This window comes from Geotrypetes seraphini, chromosome 3 (assembly GCF_902459505.1).
Source record: "Geotrypetes seraphini chromosome 3, aGeoSer1.1, whole genome shotgun sequence".
NCBI classification, from domain to species: Eukaryota; Metazoa; Chordata; class Amphibia; order Gymnophiona; family Dermophiidae; genus Geotrypetes; species Geotrypetes seraphini.
This window is the reverse complement of record NC_047086.1, coordinates 300590916-300609904: the sequence shown is the minus strand read 5'-3', so window position 1 is coordinate 300609904 and position 18989 is coordinate 300590916. Positions and strand designations below refer to the sequence as shown.

Here is an 18989-nt window from a genome sequence, read left to right as displayed (position 1 = left end):
TTTTTTTAGTTGTTTAAATTCATGCAGAAATAAATGGCTAGATTGAACCTAATGACTTCATTAACGCCTTTCCCTTTTTTTTAACCTCTATACCATTTGAAAGAGGGCAAAAACTTCTTAAATTTAGTAAAAATATTCTGGCACAAGTGTCAAACCTTAAAAAAGGAAGTCATATTGAGCATTGGAAAATAATAATAATAATTAACTAATAAAAATAGTACACATTTAGGGCTCCTTTTACTAAGTTACAATAGTGGTTTTAGCGTGCGCTTAGTGCGCGGAGAATTGCTACATGCGCTAGATGCTAACGCCAGCATTGAGATGGCGTTAGTTTTCCCACATAGCACAGAGGTTTGCGCGTGCTAAAAATGCTAGCGCACCTTAGTAAAAGAGGGGGTTAATTTTCCCCACCACCAAATTTCCCCATCCCGCCCCCACCCGGCTACTTTTTCATGCCACCTGGCTGGAAAAAATTTCTGGGGAGAACACTGTAGTAGAGGAAGAGGGAAAGAGATACTTGAAGGGAGAACTGTTGGGAAGAGAGAAGGAGAAATTGTGGGCATGGTGGGTGGGAGGGAGGGAGGCAGGCAGGGGGAGAGACATGATGGGGAGCAGTTGGGAAGAGAAAGGGAGAGAAGTTGGATCTAGGGATGGAATGGAGGGAGAAATATTAGGCCTGGGGGATAGAAGGGAGAAAGAGATGCAGCATCTCTCTTTTTTCTTTTTCCATCTCATTGTTCAGCATCAAGGGGAGAGGGAAAAAGAAAAGAGATGGAGCAAAATGTTGGACCATGGGGAGAGAGGAGGAGAGTTGTGGTAATAGGGAGTAGATAGAAGGAAATAGGCTGGGAAAGGAGTGAGATGGGAAATGGGACAGCTAGGGACTGAAAGAAGATGGAGAACTGAGAGGTAGCTGAAAATTTAAAAAGAAGGGCGAGACAGAAGACAAGATTTGAATGGACAGAGGCAAAAAAAAGTTAAGAAAGCAGAATGGGAAAAATCAATATGTTGGAAACAGGCATAAGGAGGGAATGGAACAAGAGAGAAGAGGAGAAAAAAAATGGACAGCAGACCCTTGAAAGAGAATTAGTAGAAAGAAGATAGACAAAAAGCAGAAAGAGAAACTGGGACCAAGATGGTGGAAAAACAAAATGACTAGACAACAAAAGGTAGAAAAAATAATTTTATTTTCTATTTTGTGATTACGATATAGAAACATAGAAGATGACGGCAGAAAAGGGCTACAGCCCATCAAGTCTGCCCACTCTGCTTACCCACCCACTGTCTATGCCCTAATGACCCAATTTCCTTATCTTGACCCTCGTAGGGATCCCACATGGGTATCCCATTTATTCTTAAAGTCTGACACACTGTCTGCCTCGATCACCTGCACTGGAAGCTTGTTCCAATGATCAACCACTCTCTCTGTGAAGAAATACTTTCTGGTGTTGCCATGAAATTTTCCGCCCCTGAGTTTGAGCGGGTGCCCTCTTGTGGCCGAGGGTCCCTTGAGAAAGAAAATATAATCTTCCACTTCGACACGTCCCGTGAGGTACTTAAATGTTTCGATCATGTCTCCCCTCTTCCTACGTTCCTCAAGAGTGTAGAGCTGCAATTTGTTCAGTCTCTCTTCGTACGAGAGACCCTTGAGCCCCGAGATCATCCTGGTGGCCGTCCGTAGAACCGATTCAATTCTGCGCACATCTTTACTGTAATGTGGCCTCCAGAATTGCACACAGTACTCCAGATGAGGTCTCACCATGGCCCTGTACAACGGCATTATGACTTCAGGCTTTCGGCTGACGAAACTTCTATTGATACAACCCAATATCTGCCTTGCCTTAGATGAAGCCTTCTCCACTTGATTGGCAGTTTTCACGTCTGCACTGATGATTACTCCTAAATCTCGTTCTGCTGAAATCCTAGTTAAAGTTTCTCCGTTCAAGAAGTACGTCCTGCATGGATTTCCGCTTCCGAGGTGCATGACCTTACATTTCTTAGCATTGAAGCCTAGCTGCCAGGTTGAGGACCAACTTTCCAATGTAAGCAGGTCCTGCGCCATATAATTCTGTAAACTGCATTCACTTACTAAATTACATAGTTTGGCGTCATCGGCGAATAGTGTTATTTTACCTTGAAGCCCTTGAGTCAGATCCCCTATGAATATGTTGAAAAGGAGTGGACCCAGGACCGAGCCCTGTGGCACTCCACTGGTCACCTCCGATGTTTTAGAGAGGGTACCATTAACCACCACCCTCTGAAGTCTGCCACTCAGCCAATCATTGACCCATGCAGTTAGTGTCTCTCCTAACCCCATCGATTCCATCTTGCTTAGCAGCCTGCGGTGTGGGACACTGTCAAAAGCTTTCCTGAAGTCCAGGTACACGACGTCCAAAGACTCTCCCAAGTCCAACTTTCTTGTTACCCAGTCAAAGAAGCTGATGAGATTGGATTGGCAGGACCTACCCTTGGTGAATCCATGCTGACTGGGATCCCGAAGATTCCCTTCATTCAAGATCGTGTCCAATTTGCTTTTAATTAGTGTTTCCATGAGTTTGCACACTATTGATGTGAGACTATTGATATGTCAGATTTGAAATGTGTATCCTGCCAGAGTTGGTGTTAGACAGCAAGCGTGAACTAGGACCTAAAAGAGAGAGGACAAGTCTTTATTTATTTTGTTTACACCACAGAGACAGCGTGGGGTTGGAGAGGTTGTAACCCTATACTTCTACTAAGACTAAGCATCTTAATAATGGCCTGTGACTAGCCTGTGTTTTAGATTTCGGCCCCTTATGTGATTGAGTTTGACACCCCTGTTCCAGAGGATAAAATATTTTGGGATGCATTCCAAAAACTGCTGGGCTAGCTTGCTGCAAGGAAACTTTTAAAACCTGATAAAGTAGTTTAGGGGGGGGATGATATGTGAAGTGTTTGAGGTGCTAGCATTGGAATTTTCAGTCAAGATTTGTTCTCTGCTTTCAGACCTGTAAAGAAACAAAGGATGTGGGTGCACTAACAAAAGCAACTGACTTTGTGAAGGCATTTGTTCTGGGATTTCAAGTTGAGGTAAGTGAGGGGTTGTGGTTTTTTGTTTGTTTGTTCCTCTTTTTGTATCTCTCACACTATTACGAATGTTGTGAACCAGTTAATTGATTCCTTTCCATCCTCCACCAATATCTGTCATAAATTATTGAAGAATATTAACACCGCCAGTGAAAGTCTGCAAATTGAGGGTTTAAATAGACAGCAGTGCGGACTGTTTCTGAAGGCCTTTTCAGCAGGCCCACAATGACAGCTCTGGGCACCAGTGAATGCTTTCTTAGCAAATTGTCTTTTTGGAAAAGATTTGCAGTCTCCCTGTAAGGTCTTGCCCCTAATTTATTTTCTATTTATTTTTGGCATGGGCCAAATAGGAGAGAGACTGGAAATGGTCAGTTGTATTATGTATATATTTCAGAGGTGTGACTGGCTGATTGTGTGTGGTGGTTTTTTTGTATGTAGTGACATTCTTGTCTTGTTTGTACACCACTTAGAACCTAGCTTTGCATTGTATAATGGTTTATAGCATTCTGTAAATAAATGAGTGGCTTTTTTATCTTTCTTGTTCTTAGAATGAATGACCTGTTGTATATGTGCTTTGCTGTCTCAGTGAGAGCTCCTTGGTCGTCAGGGAATGATTTGGTGGTTTTAGGAATGGGGAATGCATGCCTTGCTATTGCAGATAATCAGACTTTCTTGCCTGGCTGCACCATTCTGTGCAAGTGGGTGTTATCCCCTCCTACCAGCAGAAAGAGGTAGAGGAAAAACTTTTCTTTTCCCGTGAACTCTCTGGTATAACCTGCTGGTGCACACAGAAATTTCCAGTATTTTTTTGTACCTTTAGCAGATAATAGGTTGTTTGGACACTCCTAGTCCCTGACCTAGCTCCCCACTCTGCTGGACAAGGTGGCACAATGACTGATCCCAGGGTTCCAGCCCTTGGTCCAGACTTGGTTGAACATGTCTGGGTGTGTTTTTTTCAGTTTCCCCTGCAGCTGCTGGGTTTTAGGGGGAAGGGGAATTATTTGGCTCAGCATGATCTAGTTGTATTCCTCTTGCTGAAGAATAAAGCTATTTGAGTAAAGGGGGGTGGACACAGAGCACACCTCGTAGAGAGCAGGGGGATACTGGAGCCCTGGGCTGAAGTTGTCAGCTTATATTGTAGATAATCCAGGCTTTTTCTAATGCTGACCCTAGAATTTTTGCCTCTTTATATTTTGGAAAAAAATTTAAGACACTTATTTTTGTTAGCATATACTTAATGTTACTTAGGTCATTACATTGGATCTCTAAGTGAGAGGAAGGGAATAGTAGATGGCATAGATGGGCAGACTAGATAGGCCAAATGGTCTTTATCTTGCCTTCTCGCACCATGGCTGTCTTTGCTTTATTTTATTCCTTTAAGTCGCTGTGCGGCGCGTCTTATTTAAAAAAAAAAAAAAACTTTTGATTTTTTTTCCCACTGGTTTTCATCTGCGGCCCTGCCACTGGCCCTCGTTCAGCTGCAGCTGTATTTTCTTTTTCTCTACGGCCTCTTATTGGGTTCAACAAGTATAGATCGTGTGGCCAGGCCATTTATTTCATAGGACCTGAAAATTGTCCTGAGTTCTGCCCGTGCTCTGCTACCCTTCGGAAACAAAATTCTTGTAATAGTCTTCAGAGACGACCTCAGCCTTGACCCCCCAGTGGCGGCCTCGTCTTTAAATATCTCAACCTCGAGTCTCGTTCTGCTGTGCCTCTTGAGGTTCCATCCTCGGGTAAGTCTCCTCTTTCCTCCCCAGGTACGCTACCTCAGAAACGCCTCCAGCTGAGTCTCAGGCAACGAGTGCAGTCGTGCCAGCCTCTATGAGTCCCTTCTACTTCAACTCGGCTCCAGGGAGCCTCTGCTTCTACCAGTTTTTCTTTCTCTGCTTACTCGGAGCCGAGGATCTCTACTTCATCCCAACCTGCAGTCTCTACACTTAACAGCTTGGTACCTCTCAATCTGATTGCCAGTCTGTACAGGACGTTCTTGAGGCTTCTAGAAAACACTCCACTAGACAGTGTTACACAAAGAAATTGGCTAAATTTTCTTCCTGGTGTGCTACGCGTCGCAAGGAGCCGCAGTCTGCCTCCTTGTCTTCAGTGCTTATCTGCTGCACTTGTCTCGGGCTGGTCTCAAATCAACATCTATTCGAGTCCACCTCAGTGCCATTATCGCTTTTTATCAGCCGATTGACAGGAAACCATTCTCTATTCATCCTGTGGTTTCCAGATTTATGATAGATCTTTTCAATATCAAACCTCCCCTCAAGTTTCCTGCGGTGGTTTGGGATCTCAATGTTGTCCTTGCTGAAGACGAATGAGTGGCTACAACGATGGTGCCAGGAGATGAACTTCGGATTCCTGAATCACGGAGAGACACTGCAGGGACTACAGGGACCAGACGAACTCCACCTGACCAACAGAGTTAAGAATGTTTTCGGACACAGACTAGCCCGCCTACTTCGAAGGGCTTTAAACTAGGTAAGTCGGGGGTGGGTATCCACTTTTACACCGGAGCAGTAAGTAACTATCCTGATGTAGAGAACCAACACTACGCTTCTAAGTCTGAGGTAAGTACCCTTATTGCAAAAGAATCGCTAGGAGACACCTTGACTCAAATGGGGGGCTCACTACAGGAGGTTAGTAAACAGAAAGAGTGGAGAGCTATGTATGTTAACGCACACAGCCTAGGGAATAAATTTCTACAACTAGAAACAGAAATAGTTAATGCAGATCTAGACATAGTAGCAATATCTGAAACATGGTTCACAGACTCTCATGGGTGGGATATAACTATACCAGGGTACAACCTGATTCGACAAGACAGAGAGGGTAAGTTAGGAGGTGGGGTAGCACTATACATCAAAGAAAACATTAAGACAACCAGGATCACGGATGTCAAGTATACTGGGGAATCTATCTGGGTAAACCTGGCCAGAGGCGGAGAAAAATGCCTGTACCTTGGTGTGATATACAGACCTCCAAGACAATCGGAGGACAAGGACGCAGAACTAATTGAAGACATTGAGAATATCACCTTACGGGGGGAGGCTGTACTATTAGGAGACTTCAACATGCCTGATGTAGACTGGAACACACTATCAGTGACAACTTGTGATAGCAGGAGGATATTAACGTCCATGAAGGGAGTACGGCTCAAACAAATGGTACTAGAGCCCACTAGGGCCCAGGCCATCCTGGACCTGGTACTTACGAACGGGGAAAGCGTCTTAGAGGTCTCGGTGGGAGAGACGCTAGCCACCAGTGACCATAACACGGTATGGTTTAACCTTAAGAAAGACTTCCCTAGATCACAAACAAAAACAAGGGTACTCAATTTCCGGGGCACTGACTTCGCACGCATGGGAGATTTCGTCTATCAGACGCTGCAGGTTCAAGAAGTAACTACTAATGTGGAGGCTATGTGGTCAACCTTGAAATCGATCCTTCATGAGGCAACTATCCGCTACATAAAATCAGTAACCAAACAACAAAGAAAAAAGAAACCCCAATGGTTCACAGATGAGGTATCGTGCCTCGTCAAGGAGAAGAAAAGAGCATTTCTCTCATACAAACGCACGGGGGAAAAAGAAGCAAACATTGAATACAGGAAAAAGTCTGCAGCGGTCAAAACAGCAGTCAGGGAGGCCAAAATTCGTATGGAAGAAACTCTAGCAAAGAACATCAAGAAAGGGGACAAATCCTTCTTCAGATACATTAGCGACAGGAAAAAGAACGCAAACGTGATATAGAAACATAGAAAGATGACGGCAGAAAAGGGCTACAGCCCATCAAGTCTGCCCACTCTTCTGACCCACCCCATCAAGTCTGAGTGCTAATGACCCAGATCCTTAGCTCGACCCCCATAGGGATCCCACGTGGATGTCCCATTTATTCTTAAAGTCTAGCACGCTGGTGGCCTTGACCACCTGCACCGGAAGTTTGTTCCAGTGATCTACAACCCTTTCTGTGAAGAAATACTTCCTGGTGTCACCATTAAATTTCCCTCCTCTGAGTTTGAGCGGGTGCCCCCTTGTGACCGAGGGTCCCCTGGGGAAGAATATATCGCTTTCCGCCTCGACACGACCTGTGATGTACTTAAATGTCTCAATCATGTCTCCCCTTTCTCTACGCTCCTCAAGAGTGTATAGCTGTAGTTTGCCCAGTCTTTCTTCGTATGAGAGACTCTTGAGTCCGGAGACCATTCTAGTGGCCATTCGCTGGACAGATTCAGCTCGAAGCACATCTTTTTGGTAGTGTGGTCTCCAAAATTGCACACAGTATTCCAGGTGAGGTCTCACCATGGCTCTGTAAAGCGGCATTATGACTTCAGGTTTGCGGCTGATGAAGCCTCTATTGATACATCCCAACATCTGCCTTGCCTTGGATGAGGCCTGCTCCACCTGTTTGGCAGCCTTCATATCTGCACTGACGATTACTCCCAAGTCCCGTTCTTCTGAAGTCCTAGCTAGTGTTTCCCCATTTAAGGTGTAAGTTTTGCATGGATTTCCGCAGCCGAGATGCATGACCTTACATTTCTTAGCGTTGAAGCCCAGCTGCCATGTTGAGGACCAGTTTTCCAACGTGATCAAATCCTGATAGTACGCCTTAGAACACCAGACGGGAATTATGTAGAAAAAGACTCCAATAAAGCCAAACTACTGAATGATTACTTCTGTTCAGTCTTTACTTGTGAAGCACCAGGGCACGGGCCTCGGCTAGCAGCAAGGCAAAGCATGGAAGACCCATTTCAGAAGTTTGAGTTCACACCAGCTGATGTTTACAAAGAACTGTCAAGACTCAAGGTGAACAAAGCCATGGGACCGGACAATCTGCACCCAAGAGTGCTCAGAGAGCTATGCGATGTTTTGGCGGAACCATTAGCAATACTCTTCAATCTCTCCCTAAGTACGGGGAGAGTCCCCCTGGACTGGAAAACTGCCAACGTGGTTCCTCTGCACAAAAAGGGTTGCAGAGCGGAGGCCGCAAATTACAGACCAGTAAGTCTCTCATCAATAGTGTGTAAACTCATGGAAACTCTACTTAAAGGGAAATTAGACACGATATTGGATGAGGGGAATCTGAGGGATCCCTGTCAACATGGATTCACTAGGGGCAGGTCATGCCAGTCCAATCTCATCAGCTTCTTTGATTGGGTGACAGGAAAGCTGGACTCGGGAGAGTCTCTGGACATAGTATACTTGGATTTCAGTAAAGCTTTTGACAGTGTCCCACACCGTAGACTATTAAACAAGATGAAATCGATGGGGTTAGGTGAGAAACTAACGGCGTGGGTCAACGATTGGCTGAGTGGGAGACTTCAGAAAGTGGTGGTCAATGGCACCCTCTCTGAGACATCGGAGGTGACTAGCGGAGTGCCGCAGGGCTCAGTCCTGGGACCATCCCTTTTTAACATATTCATAAGGGACTTGACCCGAGGGCTTCAGGGTAAAGTAGCGCTGTTCGCCGACGACGCCAAACTGTGTAATATAGTGGGTGGAAGCAATCCTACGGATGGTATGACGCAGGATCTGATCAAGTTGGAAAAATGGTCCACGACATGGCAGCTGGGCTTCAACGCTAAGAAGTGTAAGGTCATGCATCTCGGCAGCAGAAATCCATGCAGGACATACACCCTGAATGGAGAAACACTAGCTAGGACTTCAGAGGAACGGGACTTGGGAGTGATCATCAGTGCAGACATGAAGGCTGCCGAACAAGTGGAGAAGGCCTCATCCAAGGCGAGGCAAATGATGGGATGTATCAATAGAAGCTTCGTCAGCCGCAAACCTGAAGTCATAATGCCACTGTATAGAACCATGGTGAGACCTCATCTAGAGTACTGTGTGCAATTCTGGAGGCCACATTACCGTAAAGATGTGCTTCGAGCTGAGTCGGTCCAGCGAATGGCCACTAGGAAGGTCTCTGGACTCAAGGGTCTCTCATACGAGGAAAGACTGGGCAAATTGCAGCTGTACTCTCTAGAGGAGCGCAGGGAAAGGGGTGACATGATTGAGACTTTTAAGTACGTCACAGGTCGTGTCGAGGTAGAAAACGATATTTTCCTTCCCAAGGGACCCTCAGTCACAAGGGGGCACCCGCTCAAACTCAGGGGAGGGAAATTTAGTGGTGACATCAGGAAGTATTTCTTCACAGAAAGAGTGGTAGATCACTGGAACAAACTTTCGACGCAGGTAATCAAGGCCACAAGCGTGCTCGACTTTAAGAATAAATGGGACATCCACGTGGGATCCCTACGTGGGTCGAACAGCACTCAGACTTAATGGGGTGGGTCAGTAGAGTGGGCAGACTTGATGGGCTGTAGCCCTTTTCTGCCGTCACCTTTCTATGTTTCTAATTGATGAAGCCTCCATTTGAGCTGCTTAAGAACATAAGCATTGCCTCCGCTGGGTCAGACCCGAGGTCCATCGCGCCCAGCAGTCCGCTCACGCGGCAGCCCAACAGGTCCAAGACCTGCACAGTACTCTTCTATCTATACCCTTCTATCCCCTTTTTTAGTAGGAAAATGTCCAATCCTTTCTTGAACCCCAATACCGTACTCTGCCCTATTATGTCCTCTGGAAGCGCATTCCAGGTGTCTACCACACGTTGGGTAAAGAAGAACTTCCTAGCATTTGTTTTGAATCTGTCCCCTTTTAACTTCTCCGAATGCCCTCTTGTTCTTTTATTTTTCGAAAGTTTAAAGAATCTGTCCCTGTCTACTCTCTCTATGCCCTTCAAGATCTTGTAAGTCTCTATCATATCCCCTCTAAGTCGCCTCTTCTCCAGGGAAAAGAGTCCCAGTTTCTCCAATCTCTCAGCGTATGAAAGATTTTCCATCCCTTTTATCAGACGTGTCACCCTCCTCTGAACCCTCTCTAGTAATGCCATGTCTTTCTTAAGGTACGGCGACCAATATTGGACGCAGTACTCCAGATGCGGGCGCACCATCGCCCGATACAACGGCAGGATAACTTCTTTCGTTCTGGTAGTAATACCCTTCTTGATTATACCTAGCATTCTATTCGCTCTCTTAGCGGCCACTGCGCACTGTGCCGTTGACTTCATTGTCATGTCCACCCTTACCCCCAAGTCCCTTTCTTGGGTACTCTCTTTCACTAACATCCATCCCATTGTATAGTTGTACCTCGGATTTCTGCTTCCCACATGTAATACTTTACATTTCTCAACATTGAACTTCATCTGCCATCTCATCGCCCATTCTCCTAGTTTGTTCAAGTCCCTTTGCAATTCTTCGCAGTCCTCTTTAGTCCGAGCTCGACTAAATAGTTTGGTGTCGTCTGCAAATTTTATTATCTCACACTTCGTCCCTGATTCTAGATCATTTATGAATATATTAAATAGCAGCGGCCCGAGCACTGAGCCCTGCGGGACCCCACTCGCTACCCTCCTCCAGTCTGAGTAGTGGCCCTTCACTACTACCCTCTTTGTCCTACCCGCCAACCAGTTTCTGATCCATCTATGTACGTCTCCTTCCACCCCATAGTTCTTCAGTTTCCAGAGTAGGCGTTCATGGGGCACCTTGTCAAAGGCTTTTTGGAAATCTAGATATATGATGTCTGTGGGGTCTCCTTTGTTCATCCGTTTGTTAATTCCTTCGAAGAAGTGCAATAAGTTCGTTAGGCACGATCTCCTCTTGCAGAAACCATGTTGGCTGGTTATCAGAAGTTCATTTCTTTCAAAATGTTCATCGATGTTTTCTTTTATCAGTGCTTCCGCCATTTTCCCCGGAACAGAGGTCAGACTCACCGGTCTGTAGTTTCCCGGGTCACCTCTTGATCCCTTTTTAAAGATGGGTGTAACGTTGGCTATCTTCCACTCCTCCGGGATCATGCCCGTTTTCAGGGATAGATTGTAAATTTGCTGCAGTAGTTCCACTATTTCCTCCTTTAGTTCCTTCAGAACCCTTGGATGGATTCCATCCGGACCCAGGGATTTGTCAGTTTTTAATTTTTCAATCTGCCTGCATACATCTTCAAGGCTCACTTCCATGGATGTTAATTTTTCTGCTTGATCTCCATTGAAGAATTGATCGTGTTCCGGTATGTTGGATGTGTCTTCATTTGTAAATACGGATGAAAAGAACACGTTCTGCTACTTCTTTCTCCTCCTTCACCACACCCTTCCTGTCTCCGTCGTCCAGCGGTCCCACCTCCTCCCTAGCCGGCTGTTTCCCTTTAACATATCTATTGAACGGTTTGAAATTTTGTGCTTCCCTGGCTAGCCTCTCTTCATACACTCTTTTGGCTTTTCGAACCACACGGTGACATTCCTTTTGATACTTCCTGTGCTCTTTCCAGTTCTCCTCAGTTTTGTCCTTTTTCCATTTCTTGAATGAATTTTTCTTATTTCCTATCGCTTCCTTCACTATTTTAGTTATCCATGCCGGGTCTTTTATTCGACTCTTTTTGCGCCCCTTTCTGAATCTGGGGATATACAGATTTTGCGCCTCGCTCACCATGTCCCTGCTTGATAGGGTTCCTTTGAAATATCTCACTTGGAAAGTGGTGTTCCTTATTGCCCTCAAGTCTGCTCGAAGAGTTAGTGAGCTGCAAGCTTTGGTTGTGGATCCACCTTTCACCATCATGACAAGGTGGTCCTCCATACCCATCCTAACTTCTTGCCTAAAGTGGTTTCGGACTTCCACCTCAACCATTCTATTGTCCTTCCTGTGTTTTTTCCAAAGCCTCATTCTCATCCTGGAGAAGTAGCACTTCATATGCTGGACTCATCAGACTGCTCCTCAACTTTTCATATCTTTCGATCCAAATAAGTTGGGGCATCCTGTTTCTAAGCGAACCATCTCCAACTGGATGGCTGCTTGCATCTCTTTCTGCTGTGCTCAGGCTGGTCTCCCTCTGCAGGGTCGGGTCACGGGGCATAAAGTTAGAGCAATGGGGGCATCTGTAGCTTTCCTCAGATCAACTCCTATTGAGGAAATTTCCAAGGCTGCCACTTGGTCCTCGGTTCATACACGTCTCATTATTGTCTGGATACCTTTTCCAGACGGGACGGCCATTTTGGCCAGTCAGTTTTACAACATTTATTCTCCTAAATTGCCAACTCTCCCACCATCCCTTTCTGGTTAGCTTGGAGGTCACCACATGTAGAGAATATGCTGCCTGCTTGTCCTGGGATAAAGCACAGTTACTTACTGTAACAGGTGTTATCCAGGGACAGAAGGCAGATTTCTCACAATCCACCCACCTCCCCTGGTTGGCTTCTTAGCTAGCTATCTGAACTGAGGCCACGCTGAGAAGATGTGCGCCCTTACTTGGGCGGGAGGGCACTCGCAAACTTTGAAGATCTTCAAGCAAGTTTGCTTGGGAGGCTGTCCGCTACGGGGCTCCGTGGTTGACGGTACCCACATGTAGAGAATATCTGCCTGCTGTCCCTGGATAACAGCTGGATAACTGAGATTTTTTGGAAGGGTTACAGAAACTTCAGATACGATATGCCAAGTGTGTTGAATTTAGGGATGAAAATGTAGAATAACTTGTAAGCTTAATGGCTCTATGTCATTCCCTTCTTGGATGGGTAGAGAACTTTTCAGCACCCCCAAGTACAGTAGGAGGCCTAGATCACATAATTTAGTGCTTAAATGGTAGGGAGGTTTAAGGGACCAAGAAGAGAGATTGCTAAAAAGTACAAGCACAAAAATAGAAAGTTGGGGGGTAGGAAAACCCAAAGAAAACTATTTGCTGGAGTAATGTTTATCCCTCAATATTGGGGAATTGCTTTGATAAAATAAGATTTTTAAATTTTTGTTCAAAGGCTCTGGGTGTGGGCTCAAGTCTAATGTCCAAGGGAAGTTGATTCCGTAGAAATGAGGCTAATATTTTGAAACAAGAATTTGGCTATACTGTTTGAAGAAATTACTGAGAGATTCTGTTGGGTTGAGTGAGGAGTACAGAATGATGTGTATGGGCACTATTGAGGAAAAGCTTGGCTAAAAAAATTTCAGTAACGTCGGAAGGCTGCAGTGCTTTCTCTATTCTGGCAGCTACTAAGTGCATGGGGACGGGAACGTTCTGGTGTCTAGAGCCTGAGGAGCAAATCGTACCTTTTGTAGCATAAGCTCCATTGTTTTGCACAAATGAGTGTTTTCCCTTCTTACCAGAAGGTGGAGGTAGAGAAAACTGAATTCTTCTATTGACATCACTTCCTGGAGCAATCCAATATTTTTCTCTACTTTTTAGCAGATGGTAGGCCATACTGACAGTGCTCCAGACCCTGGCCTAGCTTCTCACTATGCTGGTCATGGCCATACAGTATGTTGAGCCTAATGGCCACTCCTGGGTCAATCTCAGAATCATACCTGATCGAGCTCCAAGCTATTCTATATAGCATTTATAGCCTGCTCTAATCAGATTCCAGGTGGATTTCAATATTTAAAAATAAATCATCAAAAGTTTTCAGCAAATTTACAATAAATCAGTTAAAATAATGAGTTCATTTTTCCATCCATTCAGGGTTGTAAAAGCAAGAAATTTCTTGATCATACACTAGCATTTCAGGCAGCTTTCTACGATAAAGAATTTTGATCACTGTTGCGTACAGCTTATTCTTATAAACATTTTAGAACCCATTTGAAAACCTATCTTTTCCCAAAATACTTGGCCAAATAGTTCTATTATGTTTCTTTTGTTATTCTTATTTATAATCTTTTGTAAACTGCGTTGAACTTATGGTTACGCGGTCTAGAAGCACTAAGTTATGTAAGAAACTTTCCTTAATTCAGTAGGAAGATCATTCCAAAGTTTAGTTTCTACATATTCAAAAGATTTACTCATCAAAGACTTCAAACAAATATATTTACTTGTTGAATAACTGATCTTCAAAGAATGCTGGAAACGAGAAGTAATTTTACTTACTGGAAAGCATAAATATCTTAATAAATCTTCAGGTCCCATACCATATAACATTTTATATATCAATGTAACTAAAATTCTCTTAACCATCAACCAATGCAATTGATTTAAAAATGGAGTCACCCAATCATATTTCTTAGCTTTGTCCAAGCCTGAAGATTGCCATGTGTCTGCCATGTGTCTGCAGATTGGCTGAAATCAAACTTCAAAGAGCAACAAGAAGAAATTAGCTGCACCTGTTGGATCAGTTCCAAACCTCCTCCAGTGTTATGGTGTATGATTGTCACTGGGCATTTCAGTAACCGTACCATGCAGGTATTCTCTGTTTCTTATGCTGTGTTACTACGCCACTTAATTAATAATAATAATAACTTTATTCTTGTATACCGCAATACCATGGAAGTTCAATGCGGTTAACAATAGAAGAGACTGTACATTTACAGCGATGATACATATTACAGTGTTGTTACATTTACAGAGATGTTACATAAATAGCAGTAATAAAAAGGCATATACTAAAGAAGAGACTGTACGTATACAGCGATGTTACATGTTAAAGCGGTGGTACATTTACAGTTAAATGTGAGGCAATGAAAAGGCAGGGCAATTAGATAAAACAGAGATTGAGAAAGAGAGGCCATAGTGGCTTGGGAGGGGGGCGTAGTCAGAGGGAATGGAGGCATGTCGAGGTCAGGAGGGTGCAGGGAAGGAGGAAGGGCAGCGTTAGCGGAATTTGTCGAAGAGGTAGGTTTTTAGTGACTTCCTGAACAGGTGGTAGGGCGGGGAGTTGGAGATGAGGGAGGTAAGGCAATTGTTCCATTTGCCCGCTTGGAATGCTAGGGTTCTATCAGTGGATCTCTTGTAGAGGCAGCCTTTTAGGGAGGGAAAGGTGAATAGGTGGGCGTTTCGTGTGCGAGAGGGGCCTGCTATTTCAAGGTGCTCAGACAAGTAGATTGGGGAAGATCCTGTTAAGAGTTTTGAAACAGAGGCAGGCGAACTTAAAGATGATCCTTGCCTCTACTGGAAGCCAATGGAGTTTGGTGTAGTAGGGGCTAACATGGTCGTATTTTTTGAGATCATAGATGAGGCGGACGGCCGCATTTTGGACTGTTCTAAGACGTTTGATGGTATTTTTATAGGATCCCAGGTAAATAATGTTGCAGTAGTCTAATATGCTTAATACCAGAGATTGGACGAGTAGACGGAAGGCTTGGTGGTCGAAGTAGCGTTTGATGGTGCGCAGTTTCCAGAGGGTACAGAAACATTTTTTCACCTGGGCACTGGTATGGTCATCGAAGGTTAGGGTGCGGTCCAGGATGACTCCAAGGATTTTTATGGTGGGTAAGATAGGGTAATCTAGCCCATTCAATCTGAGGGAAGTGTTTGTTAATTTGTGGTTGGGACTCGCTAGGAAGATTTTGGTTTTTTCAGAGTTCAATTTTAATTTGAGTTTTGAGGTCCACAGTTCTAACTTGGTGAGGATAGATGCGATGAGTTTTTCCGTTTCTAGAGTGAGTGAGGTAATGGGAACAATGATGGTGATGTCATCTGCATATATGAACGATTTTAGGTTAGAGTTTGCTAGGCTTCGTGCCAGAGGGGTCAAGTAAATATTGAATAGGGAGGGGGATAGGGGAGAGCCTTGTGGGACTCCACAAGGGTTACGCCAGTGGTGGGAGAAGGCTCCATTACTGTGGACCTGGTAGGTACGGTTGGTTAGGAAGCCTGTGAACCAATCTATTACCTGACCGGAGATGCCGATGGAGTCAAGGCAGTTGAGCATAATGTTGTGGTCGACCAGGTCGAAGGCACTACTCAGATCGAATTGAAGTATCAGGGCGCTTTTACCCAGTGAGAACAGGTGGAGGAGGTAATTTGTCAGGGCAGCTAGGACGGTTTCGGTGCTATGATTTGGGCGGAAACCGGACTGGGAGTCATGAAGAATATTGAACTTGTCGAGGTAATTCGTAAGGTTGTTGTTGACAAGACTTTCCATGAGTTTTTGGAAGAGTGGTATGTTGGCGATGGGTCTGTAGTTGGTGATGGAAGAGATTGGCTCCTTGGGTTGTTTAGGGATAGGGGAAATGAGGATGTGGCCAAGTTCGGACGGGAAGTGTCCAGTGGACAGGCATAGAGATACCCAATTGAAGAGTTCTGCTTTGAATGATGGGGGGCGCATTTCATGATGGTGGGAGGACAAGTGTCTAATAGGCAGTTGGAATTGGCGTATTTAGAATAAAGTTCGAGGAATAGATTCCAGTCAGGATTTACAAAGGAGGTCCAGGACATGTCGGCTATTGAACCTTCTGTATCTGCTGCGCGTAGGTTGAGTGGGGGATCGGGGCTGTGAGCTGAAAGAGACAGTTTTAGAGTGTGGATTTTGTTTGCGAAGTGGTCGGCTAGAGTGATTGCGGAGGGAGGGAGGTCGGAGGTGGGGCGTTTGTGAGAGTCTATGTCGAATAGGGAGTTAACTAGTCTAAAAAGTGCTTTGCTGTTTAGAGAAGGGGAGTTTATTAGTTGGGAGTAGTGTTTACTGCGCTTATCGATGATCTGTTTTTTGTATTCTTTGACTTTCAGTCGCCAGGTAAGTCTGTCTAAATCAGTCCCTGATTTACGCCAGATTCTTTCATGTTTCCGGACTTCTCGTTTTATGGTCAGGAGGTCCACGTCAAACCAGCTGTTTGAGGAGCGAAGAGTTTTCGAGCGAAGTTTAAGAGGGACAGTGGTGTTGAGAACCTGGTCGCTAAATTTTTCCCAATTTAGGTGGAAGTTGGGGTCTACGTCGGAGTCGGAGATGAGAGTGTAGTGTGACCAGAAGTCTGCTGGATTAAGATGTTCTCTTGTCCAGATGAATTGCTTTGTATGGATGGGGTTAGGCTTTTTGTCAGGTTGTTTTTTGTGCCAGGCTAGTTCAAAATTGCACAGGAGGTGGTCAGACCAGGGGGTATTTGACCAGGTTTGGTCTAAGAGACTTATATTGGGAGTGGTGTTGGTATTGGAGAGAAAGGTGATGAGGTCGAGGTGGTGGCCTTTGTTATGGGTTGTGGTTTGGGGATGATTGGAGAAGCCTAGTGTCGTGAGGAAGGAGAGAAGGTCTGCGACATTTGAGTTCTCTTTCTGTTCTAGGTGTAGGTTGATGTCTCCTGCTAAGAGATTGTAGGTACCTGCTGACGAGTTCGCAAGAAGGTGCTCGTAGAAATCATCTTTTGCTTGATTCCATTTATTAGGGGGTATATAGAATAGCGTGACGATTAGGTTATCTATACAGTCTGTTTTGGAAATTTTGCAGGTGAGGATTTCTAGGTCCTTGGTTGATTTAGAGTCTAGGACATGGAAGTGAAGATGATTATGGAGAATGATAGCGAGGCCACCTCCTCTTTTTGAGTTTCTTGAGAGAGTGATAATTTTGTAGTGTGGAGGGAGAATGTCCCCTATGATGGGGTCCTGGTCGGAAATGAGCCATGTTTCGGTTAGGAGGACAATGTCTAAGTGAGTTTCTTCCAGCCAGTCTTTGATGAGCTGGGCCTTATTTCTAGCTGAGCGGATGTTCAAGTAGGCACAAGGAAGAATGGATTGTTGTGGGGGGCAGGAGGGTATCGTACGTTGCAGATATTTTAGAGATCGTTTTCTTTTAGGAGTTGGTCTAGGAGGGTGGCGGGTGGTATTGATCACAGGAATTGGGAAAGGACCTGCTTCTGTGCAATCGTGTATAAGTCGATGAGGGCGGAGGAATTTGTCAGGACCGGGGATTCTAGTCCAAGTGGTGTAGGTTGAAATAGGTTCAAATGCTAGAACATTTGTAATCCAGCCTCTTGTGCTAAGCAAATAGAGGAGGAGAAAGGCGGGAAGATTATGAGTGATGCTGGTCATGTTAGAAATGTTGGACACTCTTCTAATAACTCCAGATTGGCATTGCAAATGTTATATTTAACAAAAGAAATTGGAGATCCGGCTTTTTCTGTGTCTCTAGATGCAGAGAAAGCTTTTGATCGTGTGGAATGGACATTTATGTATCAGGCCATGGAGTGGTTTGGTATTGGTTCGGGATTTATACAAATGATTAAAACTCTGTATAGCTCTCCTGTTGCTAGATTATATATCAATAATAATTTTTCTGATTGTTTTAAATTGCAAAGGGGAGTTAGACAGGGATGTCCTTTGTCTCCTTTACTTTTTGATATAGTGCTTGAACCCTTATTATTAGCTATTCAACAAGAGGAGGAGATACAGGGTATACCGCATAAAGATAAAGAATATAAAGTTTCTGCATATGCGGATGATATATTACTTCATTTGAGGAATCCGGAAACAACCATTCCAAATTTATTGGTTTTGATTGAAAGATTTGGAAAGTTTTCAGGATATAAAATAAATTGGACTAAATCAGAAGTTCTTCCTTTAAATGTGCATTGCACAAAAGGATTATTTGACTCATTACCTTTTATTTGGAAAGAAGAAGGAATAAAATACTTAGGTATATGGATAAAAAACACGCTTGATGAGACAATTATAATGAATGAAAAAAGTTTATTGCAAAAAGTAACAGAGTTATGTGAGCAATGGAATCCTTTACATTTATCTTGGTGGGGAAGAGTTCAAACTGTCAAAATGATGATATTGCCTGTGGTTTGTTATCAAATGGGAATGATACCAGTTTTTTTTCAGGGGTCTTTTTACAAAAAGTTAAATAATATTCTTAGTAAATTTATTTGGCTGGGTAAAGCTGTAAGAATTGCTCTAGTGACTTTACAAAAACCAATTGAGGAGGGAGGGGTAAATTTTCCAAATTTTTATAGGTTTCATCAATCCTATATATTGCGCCAAGGTATGTATTGGGTCCTCCCAGAACTCATGGAGAAGCTTCCAGATTGGTTATGGTTGGAGTGGCAGCTCATGTCTCCTATCAGGCTTCGTCATCTGCTTAGCATTAAAATGCCTAGAATAAGGAAAACCAATAGGATATTAATGGACACATGGACAACATTAAAGTATGTAAACAACTTAACTCCTATTACTATTCAAAAATCTACT

General features: G+C 44.1%; 1 protein-coding gene across 1 annotated transcript in view; it reads left to right on the top strand.

Annotated features, from left to right (window-relative positions):
• PNO1 (partner of NOB1 homolog) overlaps window positions 1–18989 on the top strand; it is a 57182-nt gene that overhangs the window by 15775 nt on the left and 22418 nt on the right. The window contains exon 3 of the mRNA XM_033939110.1: window positions 2986–3069. Coding sequence (XP_033795001.1) covers window positions 2986–3069 — 84 coding nt within the window. The remainder of the gene's footprint in view (window positions 1–2985; window positions 3070–18989) is intronic.